The 27,027-nt window shown below is 39.0% G+C and overlaps 1 protein-coding gene across 4 annotated transcripts in view; it reads left to right on the top strand.

Annotated features, from left to right (window-relative positions):
- Positions 1 to 25,310, top strand: part of Ggamma30A (guanine nucleotide-binding protein subunit gamma-e) — a 32,870-nt gene extending 7,560 nt beyond the window's left edge. For all 4 annotated transcript variants that reach the window (XM_034974383.2, XM_069502813.1, XM_069502814.1 and 1 more), the window contains exons 3-4: positions 10,962 to 11,084; positions 22,406 to 25,310. In XM_034974383.2, the coding sequence (XP_034830274.1) occupies positions 10,972 to 11,084; positions 22,406 to 22,511 (219 nt within the window). In that variant the 5' untranslated portion in view covers positions 10,962 to 10,971 and the 3' untranslated portion in view covers positions 22,512 to 25,310. The remainder of the gene's footprint in view (positions 1 to 10,961; positions 11,085 to 22,405) is intronic.
- Positions 25,311 to 27,027: the final 1,717 nt, after the last annotated feature.

The raw sequence follows: 27,027 nt of genomic DNA, 5'->3' as shown, positions 1-27,027 counted from the left end.
ATGCGTTAATATTAATAATGGACGTTACAAAGAGCCCAAGTCGTCAAGTCTTCGCTAATTGCTGGTAATTGTATAAAACCGTGTCGGGCAGTCGTCGGCCAACAAATTGGGTCCCGCCTTCATTTGATGTCAAACGTCTGTTCAGAATCTTCACGTAATTAATTGTTGCCGTGGATTGAGGTGTATAAACAATCCGTGGAAGCTCATCTATTTTCCGGGATAAAAAATGGCTTATGTCCTTCCTCGAGATGTATGCTACCTTTATAGCAAATTTCCCCAAAATCGGTTGAACGGTTGGACAGTGATAGACAGACTACCAGACAGACACACTTTCGTATTATAATATTAGTATGGATGGTTACATAAAGACTTAGGGATGATTTATGCCAATACGTGGCGGGTGAGGGCCGTGCCACGTACGAGGCGCGGACGAGGCACGGAGTTCCCGCGAGGCGTCCGTGTATTATGCTTAATTGTGTGAATTATTATACTTATTTTGATTTTTAAGTTGTGCACCAATTATTTATTATACCTTCACAAATTTACTAAGTTTATTTTAATAATTAGAATTTAAAAACGGATAGACAATTATTCTATTAAATAAACTTGAATCTAAATTTAAAAAAAAACATTAAATCTAAAAATATTAAAGGAAAAGTAGTCTTAGAAGGGTTCCTTTTTGCTTTTGAGGTACTCAGCCCTAAAATAAAATCGTGTGTGTAAACAGTAAACCCATTCGAAGTTACGTACACACGGCAGAAAATAATGTACATCGGCCTTTAGAAGGACATTTCGGCTTTGTAGAGCGTTGTCCCTGTCACTCATACCTATGTGACGTTTTGTCGGTCTCAACGACAGAGACAATGCTCTACAAATCCGCTATATCCTTCTAAAGGACGACGTACATTATTTTCTGCCACGTACTATAATCTGATGTCATGTCACACTGATTTGGATACAATTAGAATGATTTAGGGCTTTCAAGGGTCAATAAATAATTATAGCATGACCACTTTAAACTCTACCAATTGAGTTACGTAATCTCTTCTCTATTGGATACTAGCTGACCTGCCTCGGATTCGCTCGAGTACAATTTTTGGACAACTAATTAGTTGTGTACTACCTAGTAGTACTTGTTGTTGTGTTAAAAGTTATTTTTAGGGTTCCGTACCTTAAAAGGAAAAACGGAACCCTTCTTCTTCTTCTTCTTAATTTGCTTTACGGCTTTCAGTAGTGCAACGGAACCCTTATAGGATCACTTTGTTGTCTGTCTGACTGTCAAGAAACCTACAGGGTACTTCCCGTTGACCTAGAATCATGAAATTTGGCAGGTAGGTAGATCTTTTTTAGGGTTTTGGGTTCGAGGGTTTTGTAGCTGGCATTAGGGGAAAAATCTGAAAACCGTGAATTTGTGGTTACATCACACAAAAAAAAATTAAATTGTGGTCTTGAACTAATAATTAGTATTTTAAATTTTCTAAGTAAGATAACTGTATCATATTAAAGGTACCTCTGCATTCTAAAACAGATTTTCATTTATTTTTATGTATCTATCATAGTTTTTAAATTATCCTGCAAAATGTTGAAAAAATACGACTGTAGTACGGAACCCTCATTGCGCGAGCCTGACTCGCACTTGGCCGGTTTTTTTTTCTCATTTAAACAGGTGTTAAAAGTTGTTGTTGTGTTAAAAGCGATAGCCTAGTGGTTAGTTAGTGTCCTATTCGGGAGCTAGGTAGCTGTTTTTAACCGACTTCAAAAAAGGATGAGGTTCTCAACTCGTCAGAATCTTTTTTTTTAAGTTGACGTAATCAAATTATCGACACTACATCATTGTATTGCAAATTCAGCAATTGACCATCGGAAAGTGTAGGTATACAATAATAGGCTCAATCTGAATAAATGATTTGAGTTTGAGCTTGGAGGTCAGAGGTTCGATCCCGGGCACGCACTTCTAACTTTTCGGAGTTGCCTGCATACCTGCGAGTTCTCCATAATGTTCTCAAAGGTAAAGTCTGCGAATCCGCACTTGGCCGGCGTGGTAGATTATGGCTAAAGCCGTTCTCATTTTGAGAGGAGACCCGTATTTTGTAGTGAACCGGCGATGGATTGCCGATTGACCGTAATAATGATGATGATGAAGTAATTGTTTCGTAACATAAAAGTTGTATGAAGCTCCTAAATTTGTCTGGTGGGAGGCTTCGGCCGTGGTTAGTTACCACCCTACCGGCAAAGCCGTGCCGCCAAGCGATTTAGCGTTCCGGTACGATGCCGTGTAGAAACCAAATGGGTATGGGTTTAATAAAAACTACCATACCCCTTCCAGGTTAGCCCGCTATCATCTTAGACTGCATCATCACTAACCATCAGGTGAGATTGCAGTCAAGGGCTAACTTGTATCTGAATAAAAAAAATAAAAAAAAATAGTTTAATTAATACTTTATACAGATCAAATCTGATTACATTATGATGAGTTCAATAACCCTCGTACTAAAGTACCTATTCAGTTTCAACGATAGAACTTTGTCGAAATACGTTTCCACAAACCAGGCTCAATCATATTCTGGTTCAAATATAAATTACTGCGGCAAGGTTCTAAATAGTTAAAATATTGTTTCCGACCGCAGCCCATGGTTCCCATGATTATATAGGCATAAAAAAAATATCACAGTTCATCATTAATAATTGAACTTTTTCTCACGGTCATTTTGATATCTACATAATTATTAAAATCATACATAATTATGGAAATCCGGAGGGTGGCGACGTTCAAGTATCTTGGCCACATCTTGACGGAGAATCTCAGTGACGATAAGGACATCGAGCGCGAGAGGAGGGCGCTTGCCGTAAGATGCAACATGATCGCGCGTAGATTTTTCCGCTGCAATGAACAAGTTAAGAACACTCTTTTCAGAGCGTTCTGTCAAAACCTGTACACTTGCCAACTATGGTTTAACTACACAAGACGCTCGTATGGTGCCATCAGGGTGCAGTACAATGATGCCTACCGCATCCTGATGAAACTACCACGATTTTGTAGTGCGTCCATCATGTTCGCATCGGCAAGAATGCCCGACTTCTTCGCGATTATTCGCTCCAGAATAGCTTCCTTTTGGGAGCGACTACGGCACTCTAATAATGAGATTCTCCGGACGATGTGTGAGCACTTGGATGTCGCCATCTACCGGTATTGGTTGACGCAGCATCGCAGTGCGAATCCAAAATAATGATAGAAATACTATACAATAATACATTATTGTACTTATTTTTGTTATTACTTTTATTGTAGATTTTAATTATTTTTATTTTATTTATAATTTTATTGACTTTTGTAATAATATGGGTACATTTTGCCTGAAATAAAGAACATTATTATTATTATTATATATCATTTGCTCTCACGCCCGTGTACAAAATAGATAATTATTATTATTATTATTATGGATATACATCTACTCTCACGCCCGCGTACAAAATAGATACATATAAAAGCCAAAAGAGTTATAATATACTTACATACATAAAAATAAATAAACCTACATAAACATTACATACATACATATTTGTAACGGGCGGAGGATTACACCCCGGCAGGGGAGACCAAACGGCCGGGGGTCAGGGCGACAGGTGAAGAAATCGGCGGACTATCCTAGCCGAGTCCAGCAAGACCGCTTTTTGCATCCTGGCTGCGAGCGAACTGCCACGGAAACCCAGTCGCCTCAGATGTTGAGCGAGGCTGACTGGGATCAACCCATTCGCAGATATGACGATTGGGATGATTTCAGTGGACTCCACATGCCACATGTCGGAAACCTCGTGAGCCAGATCGAGATACTTGCGCTTTTTTCTCCGTCTCAGCTCTCACGAGGTTCTCGTCATACGGAATGGTGATGTCCACCAGAAACACCCTCGACTGTGCCCGGTCCACCACCACGATGTCAGGCTTATTCGCTAGAATAGTCCTGTCCGTGATGATGGACCGGTCCCAATAGAGCCGGACTCCGTCGCGCTCGAGTACCGGCACCGGTGTGTAAATACGGCAGCCTCTCATCCAGGAGACCGTACTTCAGAGCAAGCTCTTGGTGAAGGATTTTGGCTGCTTGGTTGTGTCTGTGCAGATACTCAGTGTTGGCAAGCGCTGAGCATCCCGAAAGCACATGTCTGAGTGACTCGCCGGGATGGCGACAAGCTCGACAGATGTCATGAGTGCCATCCTTCAGAATGTACTTTCGGTAGTTCCGCGTCTTGACCACCTGATCTTGTATCGCACAGACAAAACCCTCGGTTTCCCCGAAGAGGTCACCAAAGCGCAACCACTGCACGGACGCTTTTTTATCTACGTGTGGCTCATTAAGAGCTTTAAAAAAGCGTCCGTGCAGCTCCTTCTCCCTCCATACGGCCTCCCGGTCAGAGGTGCTAAGTACCACCGGTTTCTGCCACTCGGTTTGGGCTAAGGATAGTGGGGTGAGTCCTTTATCACATTCTATGACCTCTCTATGCATGGGGGACCCCCTCATCGTCTCAAAGTAGGTTCTGAGGTTGGCTATCTCCCGGTTATGCATGGTCTTGACGCTCAATACGCCTCGACCACCACACTTCCGCGGGATATACAACCTCATCACAGACGATTTTGGGTGGTGCATGCGATAAAGAGTCATAGTTGTGCGGACTTTTCTGTCCAGGGCGTCAAGTTCGGTCTGAGTCCATCTGAGCACGCCAAAGGTGTACATGAGAACGGGCATGACCCAGCCGTTATAAGCTCGGATTTTATTGGCGCCTGACAAATAACTTTTACAGATTTTTGTCAGACGGCCAAAAAAGGCCTCGCAAACAGACTGTTTCACGTCCGTCTCTTTTACCCCTAGCGACTGTGACATGCCCAGATACCGGTATGACTCAGCTTCAGAGAGGGTTCTGATGGTGGACGGCTCGAGACTCATCTCAGCCGAATGAGTTACCTGTCCCCTTTCCACATGCATGACCGCACACTTGTCCAGCCCAAGCTCCATCCTGATGGAATTGCTAAAGTCAGTGGTGACATTCAGCAGCTCCTGCAGGCGGGTGGCATTGGGTGCCAGCAGTTTGAGGTCATCCATGTAGAGAAGGTGAGGCACTTTTGTCCCTCCTCTCCGAAACTGAAAGCCTGTCCCCGAACCCTCCAGCAAAGTGCTGAGTGGGTTCAGAGACAGACAGAACCAAAGCGGGCTCAGACAATCACCCTGGAAGATACCCCTTCCTATCCTTATCCGGTCATCGGCATCCGCCAGCCGCTCGCCATGGAGACACAGAATCGTACTCCACTGCCCCATGCATTCTCCGAGGAAGTCTCGAACTGTACCATCGACTTTGTACAGCTCAAGGACCCTCAGGAGCCATGAATGGGGCACCGAGTCGAATGCCTTTCTGTAGTCGATCCAGGCGGCGGAGAAATTCCGACGGTTGCGTTTGACCAGTTGGCCCGCAACGGAGTCGATGAGAAGGAGCTCCTTAGTACCACGACTACCGCCCCGACATCCGTTTTGAGCCCCAGATATGATGTTATTCTCGTCCACGTGACGGGAGATCTTGAGGCTCAAAACAGATGTCAGTGTCTTATAGATGGTAGTAAGACACGTAATAGGACGGTACTTAGCCGGATCAGTGGTATCGGTGGACTTTGGAGCTAAATGAGTGATCCCGGTAGTGAAAAGGCTCGAGAGTGTCCTCTGCTCGAGAGCCTCTTGAAATTGTCGAGCCAAGGTCGCATGGCAAACCGAAAAACCCTTCAGCCAGTAGTGATGTAGTCCGTCGGGTCCCGGGCTTTTCCAGTTCGGGGCCCGCCTTACTGCACCAGCTACATCCTCCGTAGAGATGGCGATCGGGTTCATCGGCTCTATTGAGGCACATGCTTCCTCTATCGCCTCAATCCAAGGGCCCTCCTCATGCTCTACCTCCCTCGACCACACACCCCGCCAAAAAGTGACGAGGTCGGCCGGGTCCGGTCGCTGAGAGGTAGAGCAGACTGCTGGGCACTCCAGTCTCTTGTAGAACCTTTTCTGATCACTCAAGAAGAGGCGATTTTGCTGAAATCGCTCGACTCTTTCCGAGTATCGTCGGATGCGGTTCCCCCATGCAGCGATTTTCTGCTTCAGGTCGTCAATGCGCTCTGTTAGCTTTTGCACAATATCGGGCTGGTCCAGCCTGACCCCACACCCGTTAAACGCAATTCCAACAGAGCGCACAATCCTTGGCCTAGTGTTGCCCGACCTGAAGCTTTGCAGTCTGCCAATGAGGACTCTGGCCAGAGTGATACGGCGTTCTATTCTCTTCTTCCAGGCCGGTTCCGCACTGCGCCTTGCAGCAGCAGCACGCCCCGGTCCCGGAGTCTTGGCACCGATAAATCGGTGCACGGCGAGCGCCGCGCCGAAGAGGATAGAAGCCGTATCACCCAGGCCAGTGCTGCTTTCCAGATGTTGAGGCAGCATTTTGTTTATGGCCTCAATGACATCCCGCGTCGCTACATTTAGCGTGAGTCGGGAGAGCCGCGGACGACTCTCTAGAGGAGCGCTCCGGATTTCAGAAATCGCCTCCTCTAGAATCCCTCTCATCCGCTCTATATCCAGGGAGACTGTTTCTTCGGTGCCATCCTCCACAGGCAAATCTTGTGAGATGGTATTCGTCTCTTCAGGGGCAGGCACCGCCTGGGAGTCGATTTGCTCTGTGGTTGGTGCTGACACTTCTGGAACAGCCTCACGTCGCAATCGTTCGAGCTCGGTAGCGTTAAAGATGTTCGAACGCTGAATATACCGAGCCCGGTCTGCCAGGTTTTGTTCCGTGACAGTTAAGTTCGGCTCGAGCAGCAGGAACTCGCGGTACATTGCCGCTCGGTAGCCAGTCCGTCCGGTTTCCCCTCCTGTCGCCCTGTAGTACGCACGCATGACATTCTCGTTCATGAGAGACGTCCATCTCATGCGGCGTACACCACCAGCGGCGGGCGCCGAAAATTGGGCCCTAGTGGACCCTGTCGGAGCCAAGCCCTCTGGTGGGGATGATGGGTTTGTCGGCCGGCTAGGTAGTGGTGCCGGTCGACTGGTGGTGATACTGGCGGCCCGTATGCTGCTACGCCCAGCGCCAGCTCCAGGCGCGCCCTGGCGACCCCCAGGTAGCGGCCCTATTCGCACATTCCGTATATTGTTGTCCATCATCATAAAAAGGGGGGGGGGTGAGTGGTGGTTACATCACTCGGGGTCCACTCAGGTCCCCGAGGAGGCTGTTTCTGTGGCCAGCGTGCCAGATTTAGGGGACCTTAAATGATGCTAATTAGTTCCCCGTTTCCCTTAGTCGCCTCTTACGACACCCACGGGATGAGAAGGGGTGGCAACATTCTCCTCTGCCGGTGCCACACGGCGTTTATTATTATTATTATTATTATTAATTAGGTACCTACACATAATTTATATTTGTCGACATCACAGGAGACCGAAGAGCTGGCAGCTACCTCGGACAAAGAATTAGCCTAGCTATTCAAAGGGGGAACGCTGCCAGTATTTTCGGAACCTTGCCTAAAGGGACTCCTTTTAATAATATATTTTAGTTATAATATTATATTTTTTAAGGTTTTAGTTTTAGTTTTAAATTATTAATTACCTAATTAACTTTTAATTTGTATGTTTTTAAAATGTAATTAATTTATATTTTACTAGCGAATACCCGGCGTGTGCTGCTACGCTAAAAAAAATTTGCTTGATGCATTTTTATTTGGTCTAAAACCATATTCGCATTATTGCCTTTCTAATGAAACCAGTTTGGACCACATCGTTTGGTTTTAGGATAAACCAAATAAAGTAGCGGGTGTCATCCAATATTAATAAAAATGATAATAATCCATACCTACTCATATTATAAATGCGAAAGTGTGTCTGTCTTTCTGTCTGTCTGTCTGCTAGCTTTTCACGGCCCATCCGTTCCGATTTTGATGAAATTTGGTACAGAGATAGCTTGCATCCCGGGGAAGGGTATAGGCTACTTTTGATCCCGGAAAATCAAAGAATTTCCACGTTATTTTTAAAAACCTAAATCCACGCGGACGAAGTCGCGGGCATCGTCTAGTCCAATATAAAGAAAGAAGATAATAATTATAATAGGAATGCAGGGAAATGCGAAGTGGGAACAGGGGCGTTAGATTAATTACAACAACAATTGCTCTCATTTTGTTAATGACTGCTTATAAACACCGCCGCGCGCCGCTAGTGTGCACAACAAGTCTAAAGATGGGCGTTATTGGCTATTTCTGGCAACGGTTAATCATCAGTTATTTAGTTTCAATACCAATATTGATAACCGTTGCCGAATATCGGTATCAGAGTTGTGTTTCAACTAATTTAATATGCGCAACGCGCAGCGGTTTCCGTAGTAGTAACTAAGCTAGCTGCCGTACCAATACCTTCTGTATAGCTAGCGCGCGCATATTTCACTAAAATAAAACCAATTTTACTTTCATGAATATCGTGAAGTAATCACAACCTTAAGTTCATAGCAGCAAAGTTTAATTATAATGATCATTGACATAGGTCAAACTATAGTGGACGCCTGCACGAATAGTTTGCCACAATCCAGTTAACCATAAACATTTCACGAAGATTGATTGACGAAGAAACCAAAGAGGACCTTATCTCTATTACTCTAAGGCTAACTGTATTAAAATTGATAGATCAAAGTGTAATGGACAAGTACTTGTACAGTTAAGCCTTAGCTTAATAGAGATAAGGTCGGCTTTGGTTTATCAAGTTCTTAGTTCCTAAGCCGGTAGCCAACAACCGCTCCTTCTCAGCTTTCAGTGAAAAAAAGAAAGAGAAGGCATAATTATTGCGTTTTTAGTTACCAAAAAACCAAACAATGCATTGTCAGTTGCCAGTTGGCAGCGTTGCGTTGTCAGGTGGTTCGTCATAGATGTTAGCTGATAACCGTTGTTAGCTACGACAATAACGCTATGGTACGCTATAGGCACGGCAGCGGTTTTCAGTTAAGTTAAGCTATAGCGGACACATGTCTAAGTCAACAACATTTCGAAGTAGGTACTTAGGTACTGTTTAAATCGTACGACATGTCGGTGATGCCCGGGACTTCCTACGCGTGGATTTAAGTTTTTAAAAATCTAATGGGAAATCTATGATTTTCCGCGATAAAAGTAGCCTATGTCACTCTCCCTGGTCTTTAACTATACCCATGCAAAAACTCACGTTGATCCGTTGCTCCGTTGCAACGTGATTGAAGGACAAACAAAATCAATAAACTAACAAATCAACAAACAAACACACTTTCGTATATGTATAATATGGGTAGGTAGTGATTTTAAAGGTGAACCGTACTTTTGACAGGTTGAGATTGAGGAGTCATTTTTAGGGTTCCGTACCTCAAAAGGAAAAACGGAACCCTTATAGGATCACTCGTTGTCTGTCTGTCTGTCAAGAAACCCACAGGGTACTTCCCGTTGACCTAGAAGAATGAAAATTGGCAGGTAGGTGGGTCTTATAGCTGGCTTTAGGGGAAAAATCTGAAAACCGTGAATTTGTGGTTACATCACACAAAAAAAATTAAATTGTGGTCATGAACTAATAATTAGTATTTTGAATTTTTGAAGTAAGATAACTATATCAAGTGGGGTATTATATGAAAGGTCTTTACCTGTGCTTTGTAAAACAGATTTTTATTTATTTTTATGCATCATAGTTTTTGAATTATCATGCAAAATGACGAAAAAATACGACTTTATTACGGAACCCTCAGTGTGCGAGCCTGACTCGCACTTGGCTGGTTTTTTAAGAACTATAGTTACTTAATACCTGTATCGGCAATCTGTCGATGTGTTACTTAGGAACGTCGTTATTTGTCATCGGTCAAGTGCGAGTTGAACTCGCGCAGCAAGGGTTCCGCAGTTGTACCATAGTACAAAAAATAACACTTTTTAATCCCACACTAGTGCACTCGTGTGACACTCCTCATGAAAGTTAATAATGAACAGTGCCATCTATGATATTGTGATGTGAAGTGTTATTTCTTGTACAATAGTACGGAACCCTGAAGTGCGAATCCGATTCGCACTTGGCCAATTTCTCTCTGTCTCTATGACAACTCTCATGGTTCATGAGACTGACAGACGGACGTACGGACGGACAGCGAAGGCTTAGTAATAAGGTCCCCTTCGTGTATGGAACCCTAAACCAATGTCTATTGTAAACTGCATCAAGAAGACAATAGGAAAAAAATATTAAACGTATGAATTGAGATCACGTCTTCGCATTCGATGCATATTCAAAATGGTTGACACACTTGGATAATAACAGACTATTATTTATTTGGGGTGACATGCGAATATCACCCTTATTGTGAACCCGTAACGGCGATAAAGGCTTAGTCGATTTTGACAGATGGCCCTCTTTTCGCTCCCGCAAGAGATGAAGAATAATGGGATACAAAACAGAGGCGACTACTGGGCATTACGTCTAATTCATTAATTTTACACACTTCACTCCATCCTAAAACCGACTTTATTTGTAAAGTAATTAGAGTTTAAATTCAAATACGTTGAGATCTAACTAAATTTGCGCAATTTTTGATTGTGTGTGTAGAGGGGTTGTCATAGAAACTGTAACACCATGCGCGCGCATTGAGCACTCACTCACACACCCTTAAAATCTCCCCTTTACACGAAATGAAACAGCTTACGTACAGTTAACAACAAAATGGTTATTATTCAAAAATGGAACGCATTCTTTTCCCATTTTAAAATTAAGTCTTTTCAATGTAAAATTCGAAACAAAAATCTGCAATGAGTTCTTAATTTAAATAAGTTTTTATTTGTAAGGAATCGAGTGAAGCTTTTTGGCGTAGGTGTTTCTTACAGGACAGTACGTCATGCGGCTTACATAGGCGGCAATACGTACACGCTTTACTAATCTGTGTGTGGGTGTTTTATACCACAGATTCTGCGCGATGGATGCCAGTATTCTCGCAGCCATGGACAAAGAGGCACTGAAAAAGCAGATCGAAAACATGAAGTACCAGGCCTCCATGGAACGCTGGCCGCTATCGAAAAGCATTGCAGCGTGAGTAGATTCCCATTATTTTAAAAATCGAAATAGTGTAGTGACGTCATATTATCGTGAAGTGCGGAATTGGGTGGCCGGGAGTGGTTGGCGAGTGAGTGCACGCAAAATTAACGCTTTACATTGCGTTTGTAAAGTTGATAATCGCGTGAATCGGCGATTAAGTGAGACGTTCGCCTTTATCGGACGATACCGTGCTTTAAGGGGCCATTTCGTATTTGATGAGGTATTTTGTAAGTTTATGTTATTGTTTTTTTTATCCCATGCCTATGTCCTTAAACAATACAAAAAATATTTACTTACCTACTAGTCACAATTTTTAGTTATTTAGGTACCTACCTAATATTACTTTTTTTTGTAAAATATTCATATTCATTGTTTTTACCTATTTTCTTATCTTTAAGTATTAAATATATGAACATAATATTGTTGGTCGATTACGATAATGCTGCATCAATCAGTACTACAATCTCATGTGCTGTGATTGGCAGATTTTATAGTAATTTTGCGTCAACAATGCATTGTAGCCAATAGTGAGCGAGTGTTGGCCAATCAGAGATGATTACGAACGTCACACTATAATAGCTGTCATTTTACAGTAATTTTGTGTCACATAGATTCATATCAAATTAATGTTCATATTATCATTATCATTGTTAGATCATCTCGTAAAGTTTGCAAGTTTAATTTCTAATGAAAACTCGGAGATATAATAAAGCCTCTGAATACAGTATTCTGAAAATAAAGCCTATAGTCTATGTTTTAATTCTTCCAGAGACCAAAATGACAGCTAGAAATGTCAAATTTATTAAAAATAATTATACGTACCTACCAGCTTAACAAAAATAGTGTGGTCCTCATGGTTACGGTGAAGTTCAGATTAAAATCGTTAATAAAATAATATTTCATGCCTAGCGAGTAAAATACGTTGACTTTATTTTCGTTTCTTAATTTAGTGCGTGCAAGAGAATAAATTTGCTCTCTAAAATCTAAATTGAATAGTTTAGTGCTGTCAAATATAATTTTAAGTCAGACCATTACAATTATAAGTGTGTTTTTAGAATAGCACATCTCTCTAAAGTCTAAGTCTAATACAAGCGATTTTAAATTTAGAATAATGCCTATAGACTCGCTACCATTATTTACATATCTAAATAGGTATATTAAAAGGAAAGGTGACTGACTGACTGACTGATCTGTCAACGCACAGCTCAAACTACTGGACGGATCGGGCTGAAATTTGGCATGCAGATAGCTATTATGACGTAGACATCCGCTAAGAAAGGATTTTTGAAAATTCAACGTCTAAGGGGGTGAAATAGGGGTTTGAAATTTGTGTAGTCCAGCGGACGAAGTCGCTGGCATAAGCTAGTAGGTACCTACCTAATACAACCAAACAGGATATTAGGAAATAATAAAGCGTTTAATTTATATTTATTGAACTCGAATCCAACTTAATTATCAAATAATTGATTGTTTATTTTCCCTGTAACTGACGAGTTGACGAACAAAACGGAGTAATTGCACAAAATGTAATTTTAGATTCGTCCAGTAGTTTGAACTGTGCGTTGATAGATCAGTCAGTCTCCTTTTCCTTTTATAAGATTGGCATTGGTTGCTCGCAATTTTTTTTTTTATATTTACAAGCTAAAAGGCACTACTCCAGACCTACTTACTTCTAAATATTATTCATCGTCGGTAAACAACATCAGGTGTCCCAGCCCACCTGCTCTTTTATTCGCTATTCATATAAATAAAAAGCCAAGTGCGAGTCAGACTCGCGCATCGAGGGTTCCGTACTATAGTCGTATTTTTTTTTGGACATTTTGTACGATAAATCAAAAACTATTTGGCATAAAAATAAACAAAAATCTGTTTTAGAATGTACACGTTCACTGTACAGCCGTACAAATGATATCCCACTCGCTATAATAATCTTTCTTTGAAAATTGAAAATACTAGGTAATTATTTTCAAAAAGAGCAACCGCCGAGTTTCTTGCTGGCTCTTCTCGGTAGGAACGGCATTCCGAACCGATTCAAAAGCACTTGTAAAAAGTTTACATGAATAAAACATATTCTTTTCTATATTTTGTTCATGAAAACATTTTAATTTTTTGCGTAATGTAACCACAAATTTGCCGTTTTCAGATTTTTCCCCTTACGTCTGCTATAAGACCTACCTACCTGCCAAATTTTATGATTCTAGGTCAACGGGAAGTACCTTAAGATTTCTTGACAGACAGACAGACAACGAAGTGATGCTTTAAGTGTTCCGTTATCCTTTTGAGGTACGGAACCCTAAAATACGTAAAAACGGCGGGCTAGTATGATGGAAAGGTCTCTTAAATGATAACGCAGTTTCATTAACCGTGTTCCGTCATTAGACACGGCTCGCGAAATATCGTTTTGGCTTTGTTTAAAGTACCTATCTCATCATCATCATGATCAACCCATCGCCGGCTCACTACAGAGCACGGGTCTCCTCTCAGACCGAGAAGGGTTTGGCCATAGTCTACCACGCTGGCCAAGTGCGGATTGGCAGACTTCACACACCTTTGAGAACATTATGGAGAACTCTCAGGCATGCAGGTTTCCTCACGATGTTTTCCTTCACCGTTAAAGCAAGTGATATTTAATTACTTAAAACGCACATAACTCCGAAAAGTTAGAGGTGCGTGTCCGGAATCTAACCCCCGACCTCCGATTAGAAGGCAGACGTCCTAACCACTAGGCTATCACAGCTTACAAGTACCTATCTACTATATCAAAATTTCAATTTATTTTACTGTGCTCTTTATCTCTCTGCCGTCCTTTAACTAAATATAATTAAATATCAATTATCTCAAAGATAGCTTAGTTTGACAAAATGTTCATAAATTATAGCCATAACCTTCAGACAATCCCTCTTTATACTGGGCCAGAACGCTAGCAAAAATGAAGATAGGACCAAAAAAACCGGCCAAGTGCGAGTCAGGCACGCGCAAGGAATGTTCCTTACTACAGTCGTATTTTTCTATTTTATCTGTTTTAGAATGCACAGGTGAAGACCTTTTGAATGTGTTTTGAATAATGTAAATACCAATTATTAGTTCATGACCACAATTTAATTTTTTTGTGTGATGCAACCACAAATTCACGGTTTTCAGATTTTTCCCCGAATGTCTTAATAAATAAATAAATGAAAATCTTTTTTATTCGAATAAACTTTTACAAGTAGGTACTTTCGAATAGTCGGATGCATCTACCACTGGTTCGGAATGCCTTTCCTACCGAGAAGAACCAGCAAGAAACTCGGCGGTTGCTCTTTTTAAATATTTGATATAGGTACAAGATTATGCCATGTATAAAATAGTATTTGCAGTCTTGTGCGTTGCTGGAACGAGCCTGCCTGCCTGTCTGCTATAAGACCTACCTACCTGCCAAATTTCACGATTCTAGGTCAACGGAAAGTACCCTGTAGGTTGACAGACTGACAGACAGACAGGCAACAAAGTGATCCTATAGGTAAGGGTTCCGTTTTTCCTTTTGAGTACGGAACCCTAAAAATTACTTAAATTAATTACTACAGTCCAAGACCCTATTCTATCTGATTTTGAGTTTGCAAAACATTTGGTTATAAAATAATAAAAATATTAATAGCGTGATCGAAATGAAGATTAGAGCCATCTATCGTGCGATGACGTGTTTGTTCAATAAATAACAAGTGAATCAAAATAGCTCCACTTAATATATCGGGTTAAAATAACTTTCGATAGACGTATCCTATCTATCCAAACAGTAAATCTCTTACTGAATATTATTTCAGTGTTACGTAAACATTATTTAAGGAATACTAGCTGACCCGCCACGACTTCGCTCGAGTGGAATTTTTGAAATCGATGAGAGAGTTGAATTAATAAAAACCGGTCAAGTGTGAATCGGACTGGCACATGAAGGGTTCCGTAGCATCGTACAAGCCATAGCACTGATTGTTTTTTTTATGTAACCATAAATTCACATTTTTCCTTTACTTATTCTATCTTGGACAGTAGGCTTACTGATTTGTGGCTATAAGATGGTCAACGGGAAGTAGCCATTAGGTTTTAGTTCCCTTGACAGGTCTTGGCCGACACGTCAGACCTATAACGAAGTGATATATTATAAGTGATGATCCCTAAGGGTTCCATATTTCTTTGGAGATACGGAACCCTCAAAGCTTGAAACACGTAGTTCACACACACTACTTCTTCATTAATTGTGCCTAAAGCCCAAAATATCCATTTTCATAGATAAAACTCGAAAAGTTAACTTATAACTATAGTAGTCCATGTAAGCTAGTATTGGAATACTTATCTCAATATGAAAAACTTAAAAAAAGGTATGAACTAAAATGACTGACTGACTGACTGGTCTATCAACCCACAGCTTAAACTATTGGACGGATCGGGCTGAAACCTGGCATGTTATTTTGACGTAGACATCCGCTAAGATTTTTTTTTGAAAATGCAACCCCAAGGGCGTAAAATAGGTTTGAAATTTGTGTAGTCCACGCGAACGAAGTTGCGAGAACAAGCTAGTATCTAAATATATAAAAGGAAAGTGGTGACTGACTGACTGACTGATCTATCAACGCACAGCTCAAACTACTGGACGGATCGGTTGAAATTTGGCATGCAGATAGCTATTATGACGTAGGCATCCGCTAAGAAAGGATTTTTGAAAATTTCAATCCCTAAAGTGGTGAAATAGGGGTTTGAAATTTGTGTAGTCCACGCGGCGACTTCGTGCGAGCAAGCTAGTTCATAAATAATTCAATGAGTAAGAATGTGTCTGAAAATGTAGGTACATAGTCCTAACTCCGATACGCCATTTGGAAAATTAGTTTTGTTCATCCAATTTTGTCGTAAACTGACTTAAGTGTATTGAAGTTTGTAATAGGTACCTACTTAATGTAAGAGCCATGTAAAATTAATAAGAATAAATAATTTAAAAAAAAACTTTCATTTAGGTCGCCTTTACTTTGAAAGTTTGAAAGCATACCTAATACAGTACCTACCTAACCTACCTAGTACCTACCTAAAGTAATGTAAATTTCGGCTTGTAGAGCATTGTCTCTGTCACTCATACCTGTATGCAATGATATTAGAAGAAAAAGAGGTAGATAGGTTACTTATATCAAATTCGATGTTTATTAATGGCACGCTGCGTCAGCGCCGAAAGACTCAACACACATAAACGCATAGATAGTATTTTAACCTCACACAACAGAGAGTAAAGGACGGTGAACTAATAACCTCAGCTTCAGTTGCGCACGAAAAAGAGACGGTTATATTTTGCACTACCTCGTCCTGCACAGAAGAGTGGAAGAAGGACGGATATATGCCTAATAATGCGAGCGTAAAAGAGACGGGACGAGACGGTAAACTAGAAACTCCAAAGAAAAAAAAACAGTAAGTCTTTTCGGCTAATGCCGATTTATGCCTACACTGTGGCTAATTCCTTTGTACACAATCTCTAAACTAAACTAAATATCACGTCTAAATCTATTGCTATCCCTTTCATAATGTTGCTTGCGGAAAAGGAAGCACTAGACTTAGACCTGTTAATTTAGTTTAGTTTAGAGATTGTGTACTAGAGAATCGCCCCAATGTAGTTGTATAGTAAAATAAAAACCTTATACTGTGGTATTTAATATATTACGAACTAGCTTTTTCCCGCGGTTCCGCTCGTTTTTAGGGTTCCGTGCCCAAGGGGTGCCAACGGGACCCTATTACTAAGCCTCCGCTGGTCTGTACGTCCATCTGTCAGCGGGCTGTATCTCGTAGCCGTAATAGGTAGACAGTTGAAATTTTCACAGAATGTATTTCTATTGCCGCTATAATAAAAATAATAAAAATTAAATTAAATTAAATAAAGGGGGCTCCCATACATGGAAAAGAAGTCGAAATAAAATTACTAAATTTTACGCGGACGAAGCCGCGGGAAGGTAGGTATAAGGAATAAAAATGTGAAATGAAAATATTTTTATTTTTGAAAATATTACTATCACACAATCTACATACCCATAGCCAAAATTCCCTCATTGTATGAAGAGACCCAGCAGTGGACCGTAAAAAGATGTTAGACCATAGTTAATTTATCCTTCCCTAAAACAGGAAATATGCACACTATTTGAATTGTCAATACTCAGAAGAGACCTATCTGTTTATTTTATATTCTTTGATCGGAAACTTTAAAATACGTACAACGATAACTTGATACGTACTTATGGCATGTGACATAAGGTCGAAATTGCAATGAGTTGCATTTTACACGAACGTGCACGAGTTTGTTATTGTTAAATAAGTGAAAAATACGAATTATATAAAAGAAATAGTTTTACTTACGAATGAAATGTGATTCCTTGACTTTTGGAAACCTTGCTTGCGTAGTTTGTGCAGAAACTCATCACACACGACAGCATTTTCGGTTGTTTTGGGAGACGAAAACAAAATACACATTACTATCAACGACGTCATCGATAGCGCGACGACAGCGGGCGACTGAGCTCAGGTTTGCTAATTAGCTTAGTTTTAACGTGCCACTTGCGGTCCGCGTATAACGTATCTACCTATTTTCTTCTAATACCTATTTTCTTCTAATATCATTGCCTGTATGACGTTTTATCGGTCTCAAGGACAGAGTCAGTGCTCTAAAAAGCCGTAATGTCATTCTAAAGGTCGATTGTACTTACATTATTTTCGGCCGCGTACTGTATATGACGTTTTATCGGTCTCAACGACAGAGACAATGCTCTACAAATCTGCTATCTCCTTCTAAATCTCGATGTATTATTTTCTGTCGCGTACACAAGGAAAATTTTATTTCATTACTTCATCAGAATTCAGTTAAAAGTTCCCAACCTTTTTTTACTTTCTGGGCAAGAGTAAGAAGTTCTAGTTTTATTTTTAATCGACTTCGAAAAGGGAGATTTGATTTGGCACCAACTTCAAAAACTAATGGCTACAGCATAAGTTTTGATTTTTCGTTTATTGGTTTTTTTAAAGTTTTATTCCTTTTATTTATTAAAATTCTAAGCAATTAGTTCCATAAATTTAGTTTAGGTTTTTATTTTACGTAAAAATAACTAAACAGGAATGCACGATAAACATTTTTTCATGTATAAGCTACTTAATTATTTTAAAACTAGATAAAATCTTTCTTAGCAACATTTAAGATTTTTCTAGAAATAGCCATTATCTCAATATTATTCCTAAATTAGACGAGAAATCGATACTTAACTAGGTAACAATTAATTTTTATTTTACGTTATTTATGTTTATTACCTTATTATTCCTGAAAGGCCGGCCAATGCATTGGTGGTTCGTCTGGTAATCTGGTATTGCAAATGTTCATGGGCGGTGGTAATCACTTAATATCAGGTGACCCGCCTGCTCGTTTTCTCGCCATATTTATTAAAAAAAAAAAACTAACAGCCGTACTCAGAATCGCTTAATCGTTACTTAAGATTGAGTCAAACGAGACAGAGTTATATCTCTCACATAAATCTGTCTCGTTTTAACTCAATCTTAAGTAACAATGAGCGACTCTGAGTACGGTGGTGAGTCCAATTTGATGACAGATGATTTAAAGTTACTAAACGGTCATGATGTGGTTGCGATCAAAATTTGACTGTCAATAAAAACAAAATCCGGTTAAATCGAACTAGGGACCTTCTACTTATAAAACCCGAACATCTCACCACTGCGCCAGAAAGGTTGTCAAAGAATATTTCTGAACTGTACCCGTCCGTCCGTTGGTTCCATCTATTTTTTTTGAGAATTTTCCTCGCCCTTACTTACTCAGTAAATATTTATTTTGAATCTTTATCCCGCAAGGGACAGAGTATTTCTATTAAGGGTCTAATCCCGATTGCTGCATGTAATATTCATATAAACATCCCGTTCACATCAGGGACTTTTATATCCCTTTCAAATAAGAATCTATGCTCAACCGAGGCCGTGGCCTCAACGACAGCGAAAGGCGGGGCGGCAGCGGCGGCGGGAGCGGGGCGATGATACAATACTCATTCACTTAAGGCCGGCAACGCATCGGCAGTTCCTCTGGTGGTGCAAATGTTCATGGGCGGCGGTAATCACTTAATATCAGAAGACCCGCCTGCTCGTTTGCTCGCTATCTCTATCAATAAAAATAAAAAAGGCCCTCGCACATTACACATACGCCGACTACACTCCGACCTATCTATATATTTTGCTGTATCTATAAACAAGTTGTAACCCGAAACGCTAACAAAAATTTAGGGCGATTATCTCTACACAGTATAAAAAAAAATAAAAACCGACTTCGTTACACAAACACTAAAAATTGAAAAATAATTTAAAAATGAAAAACAATTAGCTTTAGCTGAGCGAATCGTCTAGACTTCATATTTTTATGGGACTCCACAATGGCACCTCATTGGCACCGACCCCAAAAAATATTATTATGGAACTATATTAACTCTTGTATACATAATATATTCGGTAATAAATTAAATTATTTTTCAATTTTTAGTGTTTGTGTAACGAAGTCGGTTTTTATTTTTTTTGTAAAAAAAATTATTTTACAATTTTTAGTGGCCCCATGGAATTATGCTATGACTGGTTAAAAATCTACTGTTTACTAAGCTATTACACTGATCGCGAGCAATTTACTCGTATCCGTTGAGGAGTTCCAGTATCTGTCTTCGAAGATGTTCATCAGATCTTCACCAAATTGAAATGGGACCAACTTTGAAGTGTACCCTTTCAAACAAAAAAAGAATTTTCAAAATCGGTCCAGGCGTTTTCGAGTAATCGGGGAACATACATAAAAAAGATTCCGACGAATTGAGAACCTCCTCCTTTTTTTTGAAGTCTGTTAAAAATAAAGTCGTTTCCCGATGTCTGTATGTATGAACGCGTAGATCTTTTAAACTACGCTACGGATTTTAATGCAGTTTTCACCAATAGATAGAGTGATTCAAGAGGAAGGTTTATAGCTATAGTTTAATAAATCTCTATATATAAAAATGAATCACTAAATGTGTTGCTGATCGCAAATCTCAAGAATAGCTGAACGGATTTCGCTAATTCTTTTTTCATAATATTCCTCGAAGTACGAGGATGGTTCTTACGGAGAGAAAAATTTAAAAAATTTGAATCGACTACTAGGCGGAACGGATTTTATAATTTTGTATAGTGTTTTACCTACACTTCAAGGATATTAAGTACCTACTGCATGGCAATGATCTATTTACTACTTCATCTAATTACCACGCACAATACCTACCTACAGCTAACTCAAAGGTTAACCTTTCAAAAAAGGGTTCGGGATAAATGTTATTACAAGTTATTATACCTTTCAACTCTCTCCATCGCAATAACATTTTACAAAGCACTTAGGTACTTTTTACATGTGTTTTTCCAAAATATTAACTTTCATAAAGATTTTCCTGTTTTTATAGGACTAAGCGGTGGTAAGCTGTGACAGCCTAGTGGTTAGGACGTCCGCCTTCTAATCGGAGGTCGAGGGTTCGATCCCGGGCACGCACCTCTAACTTTTCGGAATTATGTGCGTTTTAATTCATTAAATATCACTTGCTTTAACGGTGAAGGACAACACCGTGAGGAAACCTGCATACCTGAGAGTTCTCCATAATGTTCTCAAAGGTGTGTGAAGTCTACCAATCCGCACATGGCCAGCGTGGTAGACTATGGCCAAAACCCTTCTCACTCTGAGAGGAGACCCGGCTCTGTAGTGAGCCGGTGATGGGTTGATCATGATGATGATGATGATGAAGCGGTGGTAACTAGTGGCTACGACCTTGGCCTCCTATTATGGGGGTTCCAGATTCGATCACGGACACGCAACCTTAAACTTTTAGGACCATTTGCGTTTTAAAGCAATTGCATATAATTTGCTTTAAGGCCGCAATCTCCTTTTACCCTTTTTTAGGGTTCCGTAACCTCAAAAGGAAAAAACCGGAACCCTTATAGGCTCACTTTGTTGTTCTGTCTGTCTGTCACGAAAACCTATAGGGTACCTTCCTGTGACCGAGAATGATTGAATTTGCTACGGCAGGTCGGTCCCTCTCTAAGCACATAGTAAAGGAATAAATCCGAAAACCGTGAATTTGTGGTTACATCACAAAAAAAGTGTTCATGAACAAATGATTAGTATTTTCAATTTTCAAAGAAACATAACTATACCAAGTGGGGTAACATTATTTGGGGTTATTTATTTCTATGCATAATAGTATTTAATTTATCGTGCAAAATGTCGAAAAAATTTGACTGTAGTACGGAACCCTCGGTGCGCAAGTCTGACTCGCACTTGGCCGGTTTTTATTTATTACCGTAGACTACAAAAATTTTGAACCCCTATTTCACCCCCTTAGGAATTGAATTTTCAAAAATCCTTCTTAGCGGATGCCTATGTCATAATAGCTATCTGCATGCCAAATTTCAGCCCGATCCGTCCAGTATTTTGAGCTGTGCGTTGATAGATCAGTCAGTCACCTTTTCCTTTTATATATTAGATTATAGGCATACTGTATACAGTAATCGGCAGTTACTTGAACGAGATTACAGTAATAACAACAAAATTTATGCCAAAAAAACAGCTCAATTGACTATAACGACATAGCGTTTATCCCCATTTTGTTATGGGCACATAAAAAGTCATGCTCCTCCTTCCTTAGCCTAAACGAGAGGCAAATTCTACTAAAAACTATTCTACAGTATATACAGGGTGTAACCAGAACGCTAGCAGAAACGAAGACAGCTGATAGTATTGATGATTGCTGATATGATCAATACGAAATGAATCCTATATTTTGTAAATGTTCACGATATATTGCAAACTAGAGAATGCCCGCGACTTCGTCCGCGTGGATTTAATTTTAAAAATCCCGTGGGAACTCTTTGTTTTTCGGGATAAAAAGTAGCCTATGTCCTTCCCCGGGATGCACGCTATCTCTGTACCAAATTTCGTCAAAATCGGTTGAACGATTGAGCCGTGAAAATTTAGACGGACAGACAGACACACTTTCGCATTTATAATATTAGTATTATGAGTAAAACATCTGACTGACGCTAGAGCCCGGCTTTGCTCAGGTGGAATTTCTGAAAATCCTTTCTTAGTCTTAAGTCTCCTTCAAAAAAGCAACCGTCCGTCAAAAGTATGAAATCTCAAGTTTCTTGACCCAGTGGGCTTGAGCTGTAGATACGGTGATATGTCAGTCAGTCAGTTGCTCCTTTAATAATACTAAGGTGTATGGATTATACAGATTTTATATACCAATCGTTGTTTTTTGTTACAGGATGAGAGAATACGTGGAGGAAAATGAAAAAAACGATCCTCTCATACACGCGCCTGACAAGAAAAACAACCCTTGGGCCGAGAAAGGGAAATGCATCATCATGTAATCATAGTCTAAGTAAAATAAAGAAATATCACCAAATATTCTAAAAGACATTATATCGTTTTGGCACGACGAAATCGTTATTGGTCTGGTCCAATCCACTGACGCTATTGCTGATAAAACGTTACATCGGAAAGAGGTTTTCGAACGAAATTGAACATTCGCAACTGCCAGACAATATTAAAAAAAAATAGAAACAATTCGAGACGACGTACACTAGGCTCGCCAAACCATCAGTTTCGTTTCACCAGAGTTTCCATTAAAACGGTTTTCGTTCCCCAAAATAATCTAGTCCTCGTAATAAAAGATAATGTAAGGAATGTACATTTTGACTGTGCGCGTCGCAAGTATGTACTTATGAGTGTTTTGTTAAAAGAATTAAAAATGGTTGTAAATACGTTAAATTTTGTATTTCTAGTAAAGTAACGTTCGGTCGGGTCTATCGGTAGAGGATAATATGAAAGAGTTAATGTGGGTGGAGTAAAAAAATGTAAATTTAAACTTAAACATGTCACAGTATGTTCTTACCGACGTATTTTACTTTGGTGTTGAGAGATGTTTTAATTTAATGAGAGGACGCCTTGAAAATGTCTGGAATAGAATTATATAATCGAAGAATCCGAGCATTTCCACGCAAAGCAAAGCAACTTCCTCTTAGAAATTTGCGTGGATCTGCTATGGATTCTAAGTTAAACGCAGAACTTTGTTCTTCTGCTTCGAATATTCTGTTACATAAACCGAAAGTTTTTCTAATTCTTTGCTGTGAGCGGAAACTTTGCCATCGCCAATAGTTATAAAATACCGTTGAATGTGAAGATTCATTGAGCTCGTGAATCTTTAGATTTAAACGATCTAATATAAAATAATGATAGTTTAAATAAAATATAGGGTATAATCGCACATCACAACTTAACGTCTATTTGCTGGATCACAGAAATAAGAATATGTAACTATCAGGAATTTAAATTAGGTATTGGCAATAAAGAAATCTTAGGCGAAGTGTTAAAATGGCGAAATGTTAAATGTAGTGCAGTGAAAAATTAATGTTAAGGTAAATCTCATGAATAAAATGCGACATAATCTCGTTGGAAACATAAATAATGATAAGTTGATTTAGGATACTTTTTTATGACACGGTACATTCCGCAGTGCCATTATCTTATAATGCTTCTATAAAATAAATCTTAGCGTCTTATCTTCTACGCTCCTCATAAGCTTTGTTACGTACGAGTACGACTAATTACATTTATTTGTTAGGCCCTGTATTACTCGTATTGTCCCTTTCTACATTACCGTTCCACGTTAAGTTTTGTTTTAGTTCATGTTCCCCTGCCCCATTATTTAAAATTAGATAAATAAATCTATTGACTACAACTATAAATCTAGCACACTCATTAGCTTAGTATTAATTCAAAATTTAAATTGAAGTAAACTTTACCTATGTCACGAGAATAACTATCACTAAAGCGAGCTATCGTAGTTTCCAAAATAAACTTCTTCTAAATTATATCTAAGATTAACGGATTTGAATTGCTAAAATTCTTCTTAATTATAATCTGCATCGCTAAAGTTTTAGGGTGTGGTATTTAATTAGGAGGTCTGATAGCTTCATAATCTCACGTAGTCCTATTGATCTAACATTCCATTAAAATGGAATTAATTACCTTTAATCCTAATTTTGAATAAATAGAAAATTTAAACTTATGCACTGTAGGTAATTATAGATTAAATTACAATCTAACCTAAAATTGTAAACTTAAATTTATAAAAAAAAAACCTTCCTCCTTACCATATCTAGACACGAACTATGGAGAATCATTCTGGCTGTGAGTACTTCCCATTTGTTTAGATGCTTATCATTGTCGTTTGTCCGAATAAATGATAATACCGACAATAAATAATTGTTATCGCGGACTCACTTCTTGGATATTTCATCTTTGCAACTCTACATCCCCCCCATAAATAGATCATGTCAATTTCTAATTACTGATTTGTTCCTAGTTCCTACATCCATCACTTCACCTACTTTCAAACTAGCGGCATCTCCCTCATCTACTTCTTCTTCATAAATAAATTCCATTTATTAGTTCATTGTAACTGTCCTCTCTTAGTCAAGAATAGTTTTAAACATAGGAACTTAGAGAGTAATTCGTAGTCTTAGTAATAAATTAATTAAAGCAAAAAAAATCAAAGTTGTTTGTTAACTTACACGATAAAAGTTGCAATTCAGAGAATTAGCCGTAGTTATATAAAAAAAATATATAAAAATGTAACGCGTTGATTTAAAAATATTCTAGTAAATACATTAAGGGATCTCAGTTGAGAGTTTGAGCGCGATGGCAAAGTTTTATTTGTCCACAAGTCCTTATGCAATTACTGAAATGTGCACATTTTCAAGGTGGTCCTCTTTTATATAATTTATGTTATATTTATTGAGTGTTTTGTTTTAATCTATAATAGTTTATTTTATTCCTAAGTTTATTCGTTGAACTTACGTAATACCAAAGTTTTGTTCACTTTATTCTCGGGCAGTATGTCCTTTCTAATCAACATGTACATTTTTTAAATATTTCGTCATATTATTTGTGCAATACATAAGTTGTAACGTGGCGTACTATTTAATATTAATGTTTTTATTTAAGCTAATAATAAACTTAATCGGTACTTTTTAACGGATTAATCCAAAAATTTAATAACTAGGTAAGGTGATATTGGAAATGATTTTTTTAGAATCAATAGGCTAAGGTATTATGTTATTATTAATATGTAATCAGTAATCGCTGAAATAAATCAAAAACTGTAATTTTTGTGTTTCATTACTCTCCAAGTCTCCAGTACCATAAAGTGCCTACAGATTTGCTCGATTTTCGTCGATCGTTATTGTTTCTCGATATTGATGTGTTTTGATGATCAATAAAATCTGTCAGTTTAATTGATTTGCTAGATTTTATTGATCGACCGTAACTATCACAATATGTTTACGATCAATACTCAAAGATAAAATCACATCACTTGGTGATTTATCGATCGAAAAAACTATACATATTGGCCATCGACAAAATAAACGATATTGATCGTCTGTTGCTTACACATTTACTCGGCTTCGTTTATGATCGTCAAAAATCAAGCAAAGCAGAATATTCTTGTAAATATAAAAGTAAAGCTGACTAACTCACTGATCTATCAACGCACAGCTCAAACTACTGGGCGGGTTGGGCTGAAATTTGGCATGCAGATAGCTATCATGACTAAGACATCCACTAGGAGGGTTTTTTGAAAATTAATCCCCTAAGAGGATAAAATAGGGGTTTGAAAGCGGTGTAGTCCACGCGGATGAACTCGCAGGTAAAGTTTTGTATAAAACCCGTGCCCCTCCATCGCATCGGTTCGGTTTCCACATCTGGATGTTTGAGCAAAGGAACGAACGAGTAAGTAGGTATTAAACAGCTCGAATGACGTAGGTAGCAACCGTAAGAATATATTTATAAAATCTACCATAGGTACGTTGTTTGAAAGATATGAAAAGAGCGTCTGTATATTTTTAGTTGCAGAATTCAATCCAATCAAAAAATGATCCAGCCCTTCTGTGACCAGATGAGGCAATTAATTTAGTATTTTTAGGGTTCCGTACCTCAAAAGGAAAAACGGAACCCTTATAGGATCACTCTGTCTGTCTGTATGTCTGTCCGTCTGTCTGTCAAGAAACCTACAGGGTACTTCCCGTTGACCTAGAATCATGAAATTTGGCAGGTACGTAGATCTTATAGCTGACATTTGGGGAAAAAAACCGCGAATTTAGGATTAGATCACACAAAAAAATTAAATTGTGGTCATTTTTTTATTTTATTTTATTTATTTTATATCTAATTAGAACGGCAGTGCCACTTACACTAACTAGATGATTAATAATAAATTTAAATACAAATAAAGGTACAAGAAAAAAGACATAAAATACAAAACGATAAAAGATCAAAGAATTTTGAATATGTACGCTGAGAACATTGAATGACATATTCATGCAATGCTCTCAGCGTACTTCAGTAACTCCCGAACCAGTATTATAGACCCATCATTAAATGGGTCCCATTGAGCATTATTGTCCAAAAGCGCGTTAAATGATGCTAATGAACGGGGTATAGGTGACATAGATCTAGCAACAGTGCGATGATGTGGGACCACGAAAAGTTTATTTTTTCGTGGACGAAGATTACATGTTGGATTCAGGGACATGTATGCGACACATAAACTAATAATTAGTATTTTCAACTTTCGAAGTGAGTGACTATATCAAGTGGGGTATCATATGAAAGGTCTTCACCTGTACATTCTAAAACAGATTTTTATTTATTTCTATGCATCATAATTTTTGAATTATCGTGCAAAATGTCGAAAAAATACGACTGTAGTACGGAACTCTCATTGCGCGAGCCTGACTCGCACTTGGCCGGTTTTTTTTTTAGTACTTAAGACTCCATGGTCTCAAGGCATGACCGAAAATGTAAGTAATTCTTTTTTGTGTC

The sequence above is a fragment of the Maniola hyperantus genome, chromosome 13, assembly GCF_902806685.2.
Source record: "Maniola hyperantus chromosome 13, iAphHyp1.2, whole genome shotgun sequence".
NCBI lineage: Eukaryota > Metazoa > Arthropoda > Insecta > Lepidoptera > Nymphalidae > Maniola > Maniola hyperantus.
The sequence above is the reverse complement of the archived record's forward strand: the minus strand, read 5'-3'. Positions and strand labels throughout refer to the sequence as shown.